This window comes from Sordaria macrospora, chromosome 1, assembly GCF_033870435.1.
Source record: "Sordaria macrospora chromosome 1, complete sequence".
NCBI classification, from domain to species: domain Eukaryota; kingdom Fungi; phylum Ascomycota; class Sordariomycetes; order Sordariales; family Sordariaceae; genus Sordaria; species Sordaria macrospora.
The window spans coordinates 6,205,283-6,219,762 of NC_089371.1; the positions used below are offsets into that span (position 1 = coordinate 6,205,283).

The 14,480-nt window shown below is 53.6% G+C and overlaps 3 protein-coding genes across 3 annotated transcripts; 2 read left to right on the top strand and 1 right to left on the bottom strand.

Annotated features, from left to right (window-relative positions):
- Positions 1–1,186: 1,186 nt before the first annotated feature.
- Positions 1,187–4,285, top strand: SMAC4_01372 (uncharacterized protein; the record flags this gene model as incomplete). Its single annotated transcript, XM_003352490.2, has 1 exon — positions 1,187–4,285. The coding sequence occupies exon 1, from the start codon at positions 1,208–1,210 to the stop codon at positions 4,283–4,285; it is 3,078 nt and encodes a 1,025-aa protein (XP_003352538.1). The 5' UTR covers positions 1,187–1,207.
- A 4,204-nt stretch (positions 4,286–8,489) lies between these two features.
- On the top strand, positions 8,490–11,021 carry SMAC4_01371 (uncharacterized protein; the record flags this gene model as incomplete). Its single annotated transcript, XM_003352489.1, has 2 exons — positions 8,490–9,100; positions 9,182–11,021. The coding sequence occupies 2 exons, from the start codon at positions 8,490–8,492 to the stop codon at positions 11,019–11,021; spliced, it is 2,451 nt and encodes an 816-aa protein (XP_003352537.1).
- Positions 11,022–11,923: 902 nt separating this feature from the next.
- Positions 11,924–14,133, bottom strand: SMAC4_01370 (uncharacterized protein). Its single transcript, XM_003352488.2, has 2 exons — positions 13,839–14,133; positions 11,924–13,764 (listed from the first exon to the last, which is right to left on the bottom strand). The coding sequence occupies exons 1-2, from the start codon at positions 13,966–13,968 to the stop codon at positions 12,179–12,181; spliced, it is 1,716 nt and encodes a 571-aa protein (XP_003352536.1). The 5' UTR covers positions 13,969–14,133; the 3' UTR covers positions 11,924–12,178.
- Between the last annotated feature and the right edge of the window lie 347 nt (positions 14,134–14,480).

Consider the following 14,480-nt stretch of genomic DNA (forward strand, 5'->3'; position numbering starts at 1 on the left):
TCAGCTTAAAGGACCACGACCAACAGATGATGTCAAGGCAGGTTCAGAGTGTTGGAGGAAAGATGCATTCCATAATGCCGAAAGTGCCGGTAGACAAGATGCAGCAACGTCATGCAAGGCAGGACGGGCGTTCATAGTCAGGCTTTTGGGGTGAAGGAGTGATGGGTTGGAGATAGTGAGTGAGAGTGTCCGGATTGGGACGAGGGGGAAGGAACTGGGAAGGGTGGATGGGATGGAATGAAGTGGAAGGGATAATATGATAAGTGCGAATCTGATAAAAGGAAGGGACCAAGAGGGAGGAAAGGCTAGTCATGCTTACTGAGGGCTGCCATGGTTACATGCGACGGATTCAGCAGGTACTTGCTTGGGGTCGTTCGTCTCTATAGTAAGGTACGGAACGGGTACGTGGTCTCAGGACTGTAACTGTAACGGACCGATCCAGGTTCCCGTGGTTGAGGCCGACACAAGGGGGAGTGTTCCCTGCCGTACGCAACGTGAGCTTTCCCGTTCCCGGATTAAGCCGTTTGGTGATATCGAGATCCCAACGCAACAACGGCAACGGGATTCGGAGCCAACGAAACACTGGAAAATTCTCAGTGATGGAAAGCTGGAGCTGTGCCGCTGAGAGGCGTGTCAGGGTTGGTTTCCTCTTGGCATGTATCGCGGACGAACACAGTGGTAACGTAAGGTATTCCGTATTACCCCCTTAGTAACCAAAACATGGGATAAACAAACAAGAGGGACAGCAAAGACTTCTTTCTATGATGTGTGTATGGGTGATGATGAGAACTTTGGATAGCCAGTTAGTAATGCTTCCATGACAAATCTGGAAAATCTCTTTCTTAGCCCAACGGTTCTTCCTGGGCACATAGGGTTTGTTATACGCGGCACCACGGATATGAATGGATGTCCGGGCAACCCCTTAAATAAAATGAACTAATGTCCAACGAGGGGAGGGCGATGAGGATGATGGCATCCATTCGCCTGGCTGCCTTACTCCGTCACCCAGGAATCTAGAAAAACACCAAATCCACTCACCACGACCTTTTTCCGCAAGAACTATCATCAAGAGGGGATAGGTGATGTTGAAACAACCTACGTTCAAGACTGGGGAATGCCGAGCTTCTGGGCCGTGAGGATTGGGGGCGAAATTCCGTGTTACAGACAACACAAGCCACTGAAGGAACCGCCAAGACCGCTGTCAAGGATGCCGTGGAATCGTCAAGGGACGGGACCTGAATTTGGATATTACCCCAAGTGGGGACATCTCCTCTCCGCTGGGACGGGACCCACTAGCCGATCAACTGATAAGCCCGATAAGAGCTTCAGAAATTCAGTCACTGAGCAAGACTCCAATTCCAATTCCGACAAGTACAAACACCACAAGGCCACCTCCATCCGCCGGATACACATACACGCCAATGCCCGCCAAACCATAGTCGCCATGGATAATACTAAGAAACAAGCTGCCTCTGGCAACACGGCGGCCGATTCCAAGAAGCGCAAGGGAGCACCATCAGCAGCGACGGGCTTCAAAAATCAGGATCAACAAGGCAAAGAATCGCGTCCACCAGCCCGGCCACAGAAGCGCGTCAAGTTCCAAGATGCCCGCAACATTCGCAGCCAGCCCCCCGACGCCGCACTCGACGACGGAAAGCTCGACCTCCAAAAGTTCCTCAATGCCCGCGAATTCGAGATCAACGCCCTCGAGACGAGCATGCGAAAATGCAAGAGCGCCAATGCCACCAGAGTTTTCCAGCAGGTCCCGCGCGAGATGAGACGGCGAACCGCGAGCCACAACGCCAAGAGAGTCCCCAAGAGGCTGCGCGACAGAGCGAAACGAGAGATGCTCGAGGACAACACACCAACCGTCGAAGCGAGGAAACGACGACCACGTACAACACGCGCCAGGATACGGGCCGAAAACGCAAGGCGACTGGAGAAGCTTGCCGCGAAGAAAAGGAAGAGAGCGTTGGAAAAGGAAGCCGGAGGAGAGAACAAGGACGAGCCCGGAAAGACTACAATCCAGACGAGAGCCCCGAGACCCAAGATACGGCGTGATACCCTGAACGAGCCTCCGAAGCCAAAGTCCAAGTTCAAAAAGAGACAGATCAACAAGACCTGGCTTCCTACCCATCTATGGCATGCCAAACGAGCGACAATGACCGAGCCGACCAAGCCTCAATGGCGATTTTCCATCCCCTTGACACCGACGCAAAAGTGCTATCGACCGACCCACCGAGCTTCTGGGCAAAAGGGAACTATGTTCTGGGATACGAGTTACATGAGCACAGTCAGGCTGTATGGAACAGCTGGAGGCATTGAGCAGGTTCTCAAGGCACTTGGACTGGTCCAGGAGAGTCTATGGGGCAATCGTGGCAGGAAATGGAGAGTTGGTACGAGAACATGGAGCGGTATTGTGAGCAGACAGCAAGGGAGCTCAAGAAGGGATGTCGGGCCTGCTACAATTCTGTGGAACCCTAACTCGACAAACGAGGCCGCTGCGCCAGAGTCAGACACTACCGAGCAGAAGAAGACACAACGACAAGTCTTGATCAGGACACACCCCTCATGTTTCCTCGAACTCTTCGACGAGCTGATTAGGGTTGCGAAGCTACAGACGCCTCAAGTTCACGTCGAGGACTTGCGTTTCGAAATCGGTAGCATCGAACTTACCGGACCCGGCTCCACAGAGACGTTGCTCGCTGTACTCCAGCCATATTATACCGAGGAGCGTCACGGACAGGTTTTCTCCTCTTTGGTCGGAGTAACGAATCCCGCTTCTCTTCCTAAAGATGCAGTACTGGCCTTCTCAGTCAAGGACCCACGACTGTCGTATCCTCCCAAGCGCGTGGACACCGCCAGCAAGGTTTCCGACCTTGCTCTTCTTGATACTCTGACACAATGGCCTGTCGAGGAACAAGTGAAGCCATATGGTCTCTTCGACCGCGATGTCCGCTTCAAGGCTTCCAGTCTACCACCACAAAAGTCTATCAATCGCCGAAAGGGCGCTAACATCCCAGGGCAAGAAATTCAAGCCACGGCAGTGGACCCTCCTATACCGGTCATCGTGTTGGCCTCGAGGCCGGCAGCTGGTGGTCAGGCGCAGGGAACGTGGACACTGTTGGCACCATGGAAATGTATTTTACCGATATGGTACAGCATCGTCCATTATCCCCTGTCGACTGGAGGAAACCCTCGGCTGGGAGGTTTGAACGAGCAGCGGCAGATTGCCTTTGAACAAGGGACCGCCTGGTTTCCCGGGGACTTCCTGGGGACGAACGCGGGTGTTGTCTGGGAGACGGAGCAGCGCGCGCAGCGCAAGAAGGCATGGGATCGGCGTCCAAAGGGTAAGCGCATCGAATGGGCCTCGCTGGATCTCGGCGCTGGACGAAAGGGCGAGATTGGGGATGGCCTAGCGTGCGATTTTGAGCATCTGTTCGGTTTGCCCAGGGAGCCTTCGCCGAGCTCCTCCTCTGGGGACCAGTCCACCCTGGATGTCGATCCAAATGCAATGGACGTAGATCCTCGGGAAGAGGCTGAAGCCGCGTCCAAATCGGGGAAGCCCCACAAAGATATTCTGCCGTCTTTGGCTACAGTTGGGCAGATGAAGAAGACGGAGTTCAATGCCCGTGTCTCAGCGGATTCGGGCAGCAGACCTCCCCCACGGTCGATCATATCAGTCAACATCACATTCGTGACCAGAGGCGTTGCCAACGTATGCGCCAGGATATATCGTCTTCCATCACAGCCTTCACCAGCCACGACCGTCCCGTCGTCAGAGGCGGAAGTACCCGCTACCGATCCGGTTGCAGCCGGCGTAGGCTCTCTACCAGCGGATCTTCGTGACCAATGGCTTCAGAAACTCCCCAGCAGCCAGCAGAAAAGCAGAAGCAGCAGCAGGTCTTCCAAATCCACCACCACAGCACACGCAGCACCACAAATGCCTCGCGGCGTCGATCAGGGTACCCGAAAACAATTAATGGCCAAGTCTCTCCTATCCGGGGACCCGTTGCCCTACCCCAGGCCCTCCTCGGCAGCTAATCAGACAGACACCATGGGTGGCGGCGCCCATCCGCTGTGCCCTGGCGAGGAGGACCTGATCGGGTTCGTGACGGCAGGGGCGTACAGCCTTAGCGAGGGCAAGGGTACGGCGGTTGGTGCCATCTCCGCCGAGAAGGCGTTTGATACCCTTAAGGAGTTTGGGACTAAGGAGGGAAGGCTTTGCATTGTGAGAAATGCCGGAGAGAGCGTGGGATGGCTGGCTAGGTGGGAGCTGGTGTGAAGAAGACGGGTGAAGAGTGAAAGACAAAGTGAGATGATGAAATAAGGCGAAGATGAAGATGAGATGATACTACTACGTATATGATATGAGGAGATCGGTCGATCTGATCTGACTACTACATAAATTATGAGATACCTGTTAATGAACGCGGTTGTCGATATCGATACTTGGCGGGCTGCAAGCCGTGTAGAAATTCACCGAGATGATGTCTCAGTCGCAGACTACTCAGAAAAAGGAAGAAGACTGAAAAAGTGATAAAGATTTGGAATACCCTACAGTCTGCTTCCATTTTGCAACCCTGTCTCGGCTGTTCAGATACCGAAGCTTTCGGGGAATTAGGCCAAAGAAGTTGGGTCGACCACGAGCTTTCTCACAGTGGTATCTACCTATATCTACCGAGCGGTACATTACACACTTACGGTATATACCTACATACATACGCGGGCCTAGGCCTATGTAGGCCTAACCCAAGTCCATGTCGTCGGAAGCTTCCGATGCCATAGAGTTGGGACTTGGGAAGCATGGAGGTGATGAACGCTAGGCTGCTTGAGGCCGTCCGTACAGCTTGCGCCTTCATCAAGCAGCACAGCACAAAGGTCACCACCCTCTGAAGAAAATCATACATAACCGAGAACTTTTTCTCGTACAGAATGGAAGTTAGATGGTGAAAAAAAGTTATTGAACCTGAAAGTCACACAAGATAGGTAGCTGAGACCATACGAATAACCGCGGCAGCGCTAAGTCAATCCCGCAGTTCTTCATTCACAACAAAAGTCGTGACTCGTTAGTCTTAGTCTTTAGTTCTTTGCACATCCCTATATTCTTCAAGATTGCCGAACGTTCGGCGACCTATCGGGATCCTACCTACGTACCTACCTGAGCTACCTATCAGCAAATACCGGGTCGAGATGTCACGATGCAAAATCTGTATGCATTGTATGCCGAGATATTCGAGGGCAATTTCAAAAAGTCTCTTAGCTTTTCTTTAGGCCTTGTCAAACTTGTCCAAGAGGTGCGGAAAGCGGGAAGATCGTCATTCGCTCGGTGGAACCAAGATTTTCAAGCAGTGTTTGGACAGTGGACAACAACATCAAGGGCCATTCAATCATTCCGCTGCAGCCCTTCGGCGTTTACAGTGGATGTCTCTGGAGATAGGTATCGCTGGCATGGTTTTAGTGCCCAACAGTCAGACCATATCACTGATAGACCAGAGACAAAATTGTTGATATCAGCCCAGTAAAAAGCAAAGCCGAAAGGCGGGCGACCGATGAGGGAGGACGGAAAGACGGAAAGGCGGATGCAGCCGCTCGTTTGGCTAACTGGTTTGGCGTTGACGATCTTCGACAACAAGAAATCAAGCCTGGATGTCCTTATCGATGATTGTGTTTTGGGTGTTTGTTGGTGGAAAATAATAGACAATTCCCAGTTGTGTGGTATTACCAATTCGTTGGTAAAAGGGGCTCAGAGTCAGTAATCATTTGCTGGGTGGGTTGTTGGTAGTTAACGATACGACGATACGAACGGGCTGCTACAGCTGGTACAGTACACTTCTGACTCTGAGGCTATACACACGCACATAGAAGCAAGCAAGGGAGAAGTGAAGTGGAAGAACCCGACGGTGAGGTACACGGTGAGGTTTGGGGGCTTGGGGGCTTGTTGAGAGTTGCTAACTTCGTGTTACTAGTGCAAGCGGGTTCCTGATCCGGGCTCAGGTCTTCGGTTGATGTTTGAGTGAGGTCGGCGATGATATCGCAATTGTAAAACGACGGTTCATATTCACCTCCTAGACTAGTGTAAAGTTGAAGATGCGAAAAAGACTCGGGGTTATGTTTTACCCTACCTTCATGGACGCCCACCTACACCAGTGTCACCAAAGTGGGATAAGCCGCTATTCGAGTCGCGGTCGAAGGTCGAAACCACACCATCGTCTGTCGTGCACGCTGCTCTTGCTGTCGTGTGATGGAGAGTGAGGGCCTTGATAACTCTGAGCGGTGGATGTTTAAGATGACAGACGTCAAGCCGTCAACGATGGTGCAACGGGATCTGTTGATGGAGGATGATGATCTTCAAATATCGATCTCAATTGCAGGCTGCGGTACTCGTTAGTGAACTTGGTGGACCTGCACTATCATGACCCCATATCCACCCCCGGCCGTCACGGCGCCAACGACCCCGGCAAGATTGAAGGCCGAGAGATGTGCGGACTGCGTGCGGAAAGAGATAGTGTAGATAGCGCTGTGGTACCTGGAGCTACGGAGAATGGAGAAGGGAAAATGGAGACAAGGCAAGACATTGGCAACGGTCACGATCACAATGGTACCTAGTGATGGTGATGATGATGATACTGCAATGGCGACCGACCTTGGCAGGGAAAGCGGGTAGGCAAGCCAAGAAAAGCCTCCTCCTCAACATCCACCTTCACACTTTGCATGAAGAGTTTGAGATTGAAGATGCCATCTTGTCTTATCTTGTTTGGAAAGCCAGTCCAGTCTTCAAAGCCCTTGTTTTCCAATTGACTGGCTCAATGCCTCTTCACTTCCAAGGAGCGGGCAACAGCTGATCAAGTTTTTGTTTTCGGAACCGGTCAATCAATCAGCAAGCTTAAGTCTAACGCACCGTAACGGGCCACTTCTTCCAACATCAGGGACCAATGGACGTTCTGTTCAGTCCCGATTTTGTTTCTTCTTTTTGTCAGAAGACTCCTGTCGTTGGGCCACTTGCAAGCCACCACAGGCTGAGGCTCTTTTAGCGGTTGGTTGGCATACGAACGTGGAGAGGCAGACTTCAATCCTTCGTTAGGTTCCGTCCCTGCAAAGTTCCCGTCCCTGCCCCCTTCGTGATGTTTGGTTGTGCCATCCAATGTTGTTTTCAGGCATTCCGGTTGGATTTTGTTAGTTGCCTAATTCGTACTAACCGGACCCCAGGGCCCCCACCCAGTTGCCAGTCACCCACCGGGCAGTCCACCCGGCAGCCCTCGGGATTCACACAGGCGCATCACACACCCTTGTCCTTTTTTTGGCCAGCACCCGCTCGCCGTGACCCCCAGCGGCGTTCACTGCCCCGAGCGTGTTGTTCCCCAACATCAACAACATCGAAGTGAAACATCCCTTCTGTTAATGTATAAAGGTGTTGTCTTTAACCAACACAAGCAAACAAGGGACTACCCAGGTCAGGGACCTCGTGTTTCTTTTCATCCAGGTTCGAATCAAAACAAAAACAACTGGCGATAGAGACACTTAGTTCTTTCACAGACAGCCCTTAGCACAGTGATAGTGACCTTGATGCGCTAACAGACATTGTGCGGAACGCAAGCCGGGCCTTGATGTGTACGGTAATGTACAGTAAGTACACTATGTATAGATATATTTGGGCGCAAAACTGCAACCCTCGCCAGGTCTACTGCACATCACTTGCTTTAGCTGGCGATCTCTTTTGCGACTTTTTCGTGTGATCCCTCCATCTCAAATCTCTTGTTGTCTCTCTTTTGCTGTCTCTGGCCCTCCGTTGCCGCCGACCAAACACACACAAGTCTCTCCCTCCTCCATCATCTCCCTCTGTCCCCTGAACCACTCCACCATTCATCACTTTTTGGGTGAGCTTACTCCTCACGGCAGTGTCTGATCTCTTGACACCAACCCAACAAGCTAGCTGAGATCTCACCACCTCACCTCACCTCACCTCACTTCACTGACACATCCCGTCACCCACTCCGGGCTCCATCTTTCGGCAACCATTCCCAGCCCTTGTTTTTACAGTAGTGAACACCTCACATATTGGTAGTGGAGTGATAGCGCTGTTGACTTGGCGTAATCAGGTCAGCCTACTTAACGACGGCGCGCAACCGGAGAAAACCCTGGACATCCGGCCCTTTGGATCGACACATCCAACATCTGGTTCACTACAACCTAGTGTAAACTTTCCGGATGGACGAACCCCACCCTCGCCCATAGTTTTGCGTCATGGGAATCCCTCATCTGATAGATCGGATCGCATCTTTAATACATATCTCATCCGATACCCATTGTTGAATTCCCCGAACAAGTACATACATACATATACCTACCTACCACTTCAGTCTTCATCATCATTCTTCTGCCGCCGCCGCCACATGCCTTTCGACTGTCTTGGTACCATTCGCTGTTAGGTACCCCGGATATCCAGGGACGGAAGGGACGGAAAATAGTTAAAGTGACCTTGTGACGGAATGGCTCGGTTCACCTCGTTATCGTTATCGCCAGCCGATCTGGTCGGCGCCATCGCCAACTCACCACCCGAACTAGACGGGTCCGAGTACCTCCGTGAGGTTTTTGGGATAACAACCGAAGATGCCACCGCTACCGAGGCCGAGATCGAGCAGAGCTTAACAGCAAAGGCTTCAAGTCTGGGAATCGATGTCTCGAACCTCACCGACAAGACCTTGAACGCCACATCAGCACGAAGCAGCACCCTCGTTAGGGCTCATCAGCGTTCCAACACGACATGCTCGGTGGACAGCACAATAGGCACGGAAACGGCCACGGCCACGGGCACCGATAATGATATGGCCTCGAACTCGTCGGCGGCAATGCCGGCAACTCTCACACAATCTACGAGCAGGAAGAGGTCCAACACTGTCAACTTTTCTCACTATGAGAAGTACTTGACCCAGCTGGAACCCGCCCTCCACCAGCCAAAGTTCTCCAACCCGGCAGCGCCCACAAGGCGGCCATCGCACAGTATATTTGGCTTCGGGCATTTCAAGGGCGTCAGGGAGCTCAGGCGCGGTCTCACGGGCAGGTTGAAGAGGAGGAAGACGCACCCGGCGCTATCAGTCGTGTAAGTGATCTCGCCCCACCCGGATATTCTAGGCATCAACACCTCGGACAAGATATCTAACCCACGTCCTCCACATTATAGCACATGTATATGTTGTCGTGAGGACTTTGTCCAAGAGAACCACCTCCTCCAAACGCTACCATGCGGCCACACCTACTGCCAAAGCTGTCTAGCAGTCATGATCAACCAATCCACCACCGACGAGTCCAAGATGCCTCCCCGGTGCTGCACCCAGCCCATCCCCAGCTCCATCATCAAGACGATCCTCACGCGCGAGGAGCAGCAAGCCTTCCTCAAGGCCGTCCTGCAGTACAGCACGCCCTGGGAATCGCGCATCTTCTGCCCGAACCCAGCCTGTGGGGAATTCATTCCGCCGCGAGCCAAGCTTGACCCAAAGCACCCGTTCGAAACCATGTGCAAGACGTGCAAGATGCGCGTCTGCCTCACTTGCAAGCGCAGCGCGCACCGGCTAGGGCAGGACTGTCCCGAGGACATCGAGCTGGAGACGGTGCTCAAGATGGGCGAGAAGTCCGGGTGGCGGAGATGCTACAAGTGTCGCAACCTGGTTGAGCTGACGCAGGGGTGCACGCACATGACGTGTCGGTGCAAGGCGCAGTTCTGCTACATCTGCGGTGCGGTCTGGGACCCCGTGGTCGGGTGTCCCAACTTCTGCAACGGCGAGGAGGAGCTCGAGCGGCGCAGGATAGAGGAGGAGGCGCGTCTGGCGGAGCTTGAACTCAAAAAGAGGGAGCAGGAGGAGGCGGATGCGGCGGAACAGCGAGCCCAACAAGCAGCGGAGCGGAGGACGAGGGAAAGCGCCGATTTTCAGGCGCTAAGGAAACAGCAAGACGACGAAATGTCGCGGTTTTTGGCGTACGAAGCCAGGATGCGCAAAGAGATGCGGACACGACAGTCGGAGAAGAAGCAGGCGCTTTTGGAAAAGTACGCGGAGCTGATAGACAAGATGAAAGAGCGCCACGCGAAAACGGAGCAGCACCTCGAGGACCGACAGATCGAAGCCGAGATCGAACTGCGCTCGACGCTAGACGCGTCCGAACGGAGCATCAGGATCCAGCTCAAGTACATGGAGGCGTACTGCAAGAAGCTTTCGCATCAGGTCGTCGAGGAGGAGCAGGACCACATAAACGAGAAAGAGGACGCAAAGATGCCTTCCAGAGAAGTCACGCAGAAACACCTCGACCAGCTCAGCGAACAGTACCGCATCCGCGACGGCATGGAGAGGCGACATCAGGCGCAGATCAACGTGCTGCGCGAGAAGCAGGGGAAGAAGATGGAGCAGCTTCTTGACCGACATGAGGACGAGATGGAGGCGCTGCTGCATAAGAAATCGGAGGAAATCGAGGACCTCGCTGTCGAGTTCGCCAACGAGGCAGATGCGATTTCTCACACTTTTGCTGAGAGGAAGGCTAAGCTCCAGAAGAGGTGGCTGGTTAGCAGCGAGATTCTCAGGGTCGAGCAGGAGAAGAAGAGCGGGATGCGGTATGCAACACTGCCTCTACCACAATGGCCTGTTGTGGTCGAAAGCGAGGGCGCAGAGGTAGAGACAGAGACAGAAAATGAAACCGAAGAAGAGGAGACAACAGTCGCCACTGCTCAGGCAGAGGAGGAGGAGGAGGAGGAGGAGGACCAACAACAGATCATCGAATTCGAACTCGAACAAACCGAAGCTGAATCTGAAGCGACGAAGCAGGAGGAGGAGAGACCCGCCGACTGGCCACTAACCAACAATATCAAGACCACCGAGATCGAACTACCGATAACACCCAAGACGGTGACGCCGATGGTTACCCCGACACAATCGCGGTTTGACGCCGAGTTGCCCCGATATAGGTCGCGAACGCAGATGCACACGGTGGCTCCCAGGGAAGAGTCACCGGTTTCGCCGTGTACTGTCCGTTGACGCTGATTACTTTACTTCCTTGCCACATTCAAAAGTAAACATCATCTGATACCCTACGTTCAACAAGTTACATCATTTATCACATCGACTTACATAACGACCATCATCATTACCATTACCAACAGTTCTACAACAACAAATCATCAGCATCAGTCTTCAGCTTTTCATATGTCTCTTTCTCTATCATATCATCATCTCGGTAGCATTCAGCATTCAGTATTTTGCATAACATCACGGAGCGTCAGGCGTCGTCCACAGCACATATCATTTTCCTTGTCCTTTTACCAAACAACTTTGTTCCCATACGTCCTCACAGAATTGGCTTTTTACTTGTTACCTTGTTACGAAGTTAACGATTCCCTTACTTTTATACCTCTCTCTACCTTTCCACCCTTCTTACCGGAGCTTCCTCCTCCGATCGATATCTTCTTTCTTTCTTTGTCTGTATCTTGGGGGACTCGAAGGGGGTTTCTGGGATCCCGCCTGGGGGGTATGGCTACGAGTTAAGTTGAAAAGTGGGCAAAGACGGACGGACGGACGGATCATGGGGGGGGGGGGGGGGGGGGGGGGAGCGGTTCGGGCCCGAGGAGAAAGCCATTGAAGAGCGTTCGGTTAACCTAGGTGGAAAAGAGAGAGAAAGTGCGAACAATTAGTTGGAGGATATACCCATTGCAAGGTTTTCTTAGCATTTTACCTAGCTGTAACGGGGAATAGACATTGAAATCAATTCATGATCGTTTACTATCACATGTATACCTTTGAACTGAATTACACGTACGATGATATCGAGCTAGAGCAACATCTTGAACTCCCTACAAGATGGGTATGGGGGGTAGGTCTAAATAACGTCGGCATTAGTTTTCCAAGTCACTTCCATTCACAAGACACGCATATCTCATATCTTCAAGGTTTGAGATTCTCTGGCTCGCTCTGCTCCTGTCTTGTCCTGTATGTATGTCTAATAGGGTCATCAAATTCATCATTTCGCCTCTATTTTAAAGTTGCCCAGTAAATACCAGTAGTCTAGTAGTGGGGTCCTTTTTTGCAACCAAAAAAAATCCTGCTGTGTGTTTCCCACAAATGCTAAGTAAGAAGGTACGTTCCATACACAGGTATAAATAACAACTAAATCAACCAATCTCGCTCGGCATTATAACTTAAGCGCTCAAAGTACCACGGACACCAGTCTTGGCGCCAACCTCCCTCGTCGTTACGGTGACGGAAAGGTTAGCATCAACGAGGATGGTGACCTCGACCTTGCCGCCCTTCTTGACACCGCGGATGGCGGCCTCGGCGAGGGTGGAGCCGATCTTCCATACCTTCTCGCGCTTCTCCTCCTCCTCCTCGTCCTCATCATCGGAGAAGTCGGAGTCCTCGCCATCCTCATCAGCATCCTCGACCTTGGCGCTCTTGGACTCGTCCTTGACCTTGGGCTCGGGCTTGGTGACCTTGATGTGGGTGTTGCCCTCGACAATCTTGACGAGAACATCGCCGCCGTCCTTGGGGGCGGCAACGTGGACTGTCCTCCTGGCGGGGACGGCGGTCTCGGGGGCGACGACGGGGACGAAGACCTCCTCACCGGCTTCGTTGAGGGAGATGACACCGATGGCGTTGTTGACGTGGGGGACGGTGGTGACGGCAGCGTGGGTGGACTGGTCGATGTCCTCGGCCTCGTACTCCTGGATCAAGCTGGCCTGGAGAGCGGCACCGCGGGCGTTGAGCTCGGAGGGGTTGATGGCGGCGGGGGTGGTGGAGGGAGCGAGGATCTTGGTGGTCTGGGGGAAGAGATAGCCGAGGTTGACGGCGATGCGGGGAGTGTGGGAGGTACCGCCGGAAAGGATGACCTCGTCGATGTCGAGAGCATCGAGACCGGCCTTCTTGACGGCGGAGTCGACAAGGCGGGTGAAGCCCTCGAAGGTGGAGCGGGCAATGGTCTCGTAGCGGAGGCGGTTGATGGAGCTGGTGAAGTCGATGCCGTTGGCGAGGGACTCGATGCTGAAGCTGGCGTTGGCACTCAAGCTGAGGGCCTTCTTGGTGCCCTCGGCCTCGGCCTTGAGCTTGGCGAGGGAGCGGGCGTTCTCGCGGGGGTCGACCTGGTGCTTCTTCATGAACTCCTTGGCAAAGTGGTCAATGAGGACCTTGTCGAGGGCAGCGCCGTGGAAATCGTAGTCGTGGACGGTGGCGAGGATGGTGTACATGCCGCTGCGGCTGGCGACAACGGTAACATCGGAGCGGGTGCCACCAAGGTCGGCGACGACAACGATCTTGTCCTGGACCTCGGCCTCGGCGCGGGCATCGTAGGCGAGAGCAGCGGCAACGGGCTCGTTGATGAGCTGGAGAACCTCGAGGTTGGCGGCGGCGGCGGCAGCGAGGAGGGCGACCTTCTGCTTGTCGCCGAAGTTGGTGGGGACGGTCATGACGGCGGAGGTGACCTTCTTGCCAAGGTACTCGGAGGCAGCCTCGATCAGGCGGCGAAGGTAGCGGGTGGTGACCTCGGAGACGGAGAGCTTGGAAGCCTCACCCTCCTCCTTCTCCTGGACAGTGAAGGAGACGGTGCCCTCGACATCCTCGGGGTGGGCAGAGGCGTGGTTGTGGGTAGGGTCGACGGCGGCGAAGTCCTTGCCGAGGAAGTCCTTGAAGTAGGCGACGGTGTTCTTGGGGTTCCTGATGAGGAAGGCCTTGGCCTGCTGGCCGTAGTACTCGTCGCCGTCGGCGTAGGACAGGATGGTGGGGATCTGGCGGTCTGTACGCGGGAGGAGGATATGTTAGTCACAGTAGGTCACAAAAGTGATCAGGTATCTAGGTGTCGCAACGTACCGCCATCCTCGTTGGCGATAACCTCAGCCTTATCGTCGACAGTGCAGGCGATGGAGCTGTTGGAGTTGCCAAAGGTGATACCGATGACGGTGCGCTCGCTGGGCGCAACGCTGACCTTGGATTCGCTCATGTTTGCGGAGGTGTGTGAGTGAGGATGTGGGTTGAAGCGGAAGAAAGGGACGGTATCAAACAGCTAGGAGGATGGAGGAAAGAAGGGAAGAGAATGGAGCGCAAAGTAACAAAATACTGCTATCGACAAGGCAGGAACCAGACAAGCGACGGTAATGTCGTCCAGCGTGTGGGGGTTCAGAAATTTTTGGAAGGCGGACGCTAATCGATACGGGATGCTTGTTGGCCCCACATCGTCACTTGTGGTGGGCACCATTGGTGTACTCGCTGTTTGTTTACATGTGCCGTCGACGACAGCATTGAGACAAAGCTGTTACAAGTAAGAGTTATTTTGAAGTCGATATTTCAGAGAAATACTGCAATTTCCGGTCAAGCTATTCCAATTTGTAGAATCAAAGTTCGAGGTCGACTGGCAAGACAGCTCCCCAAGTACCTCCATCGTACTCCCCAAGCTAGCCCACCCAGCTGCCCCACCATTCAAGGCTTGGTGCTGGCCTCGCCGCCGTCGCTACT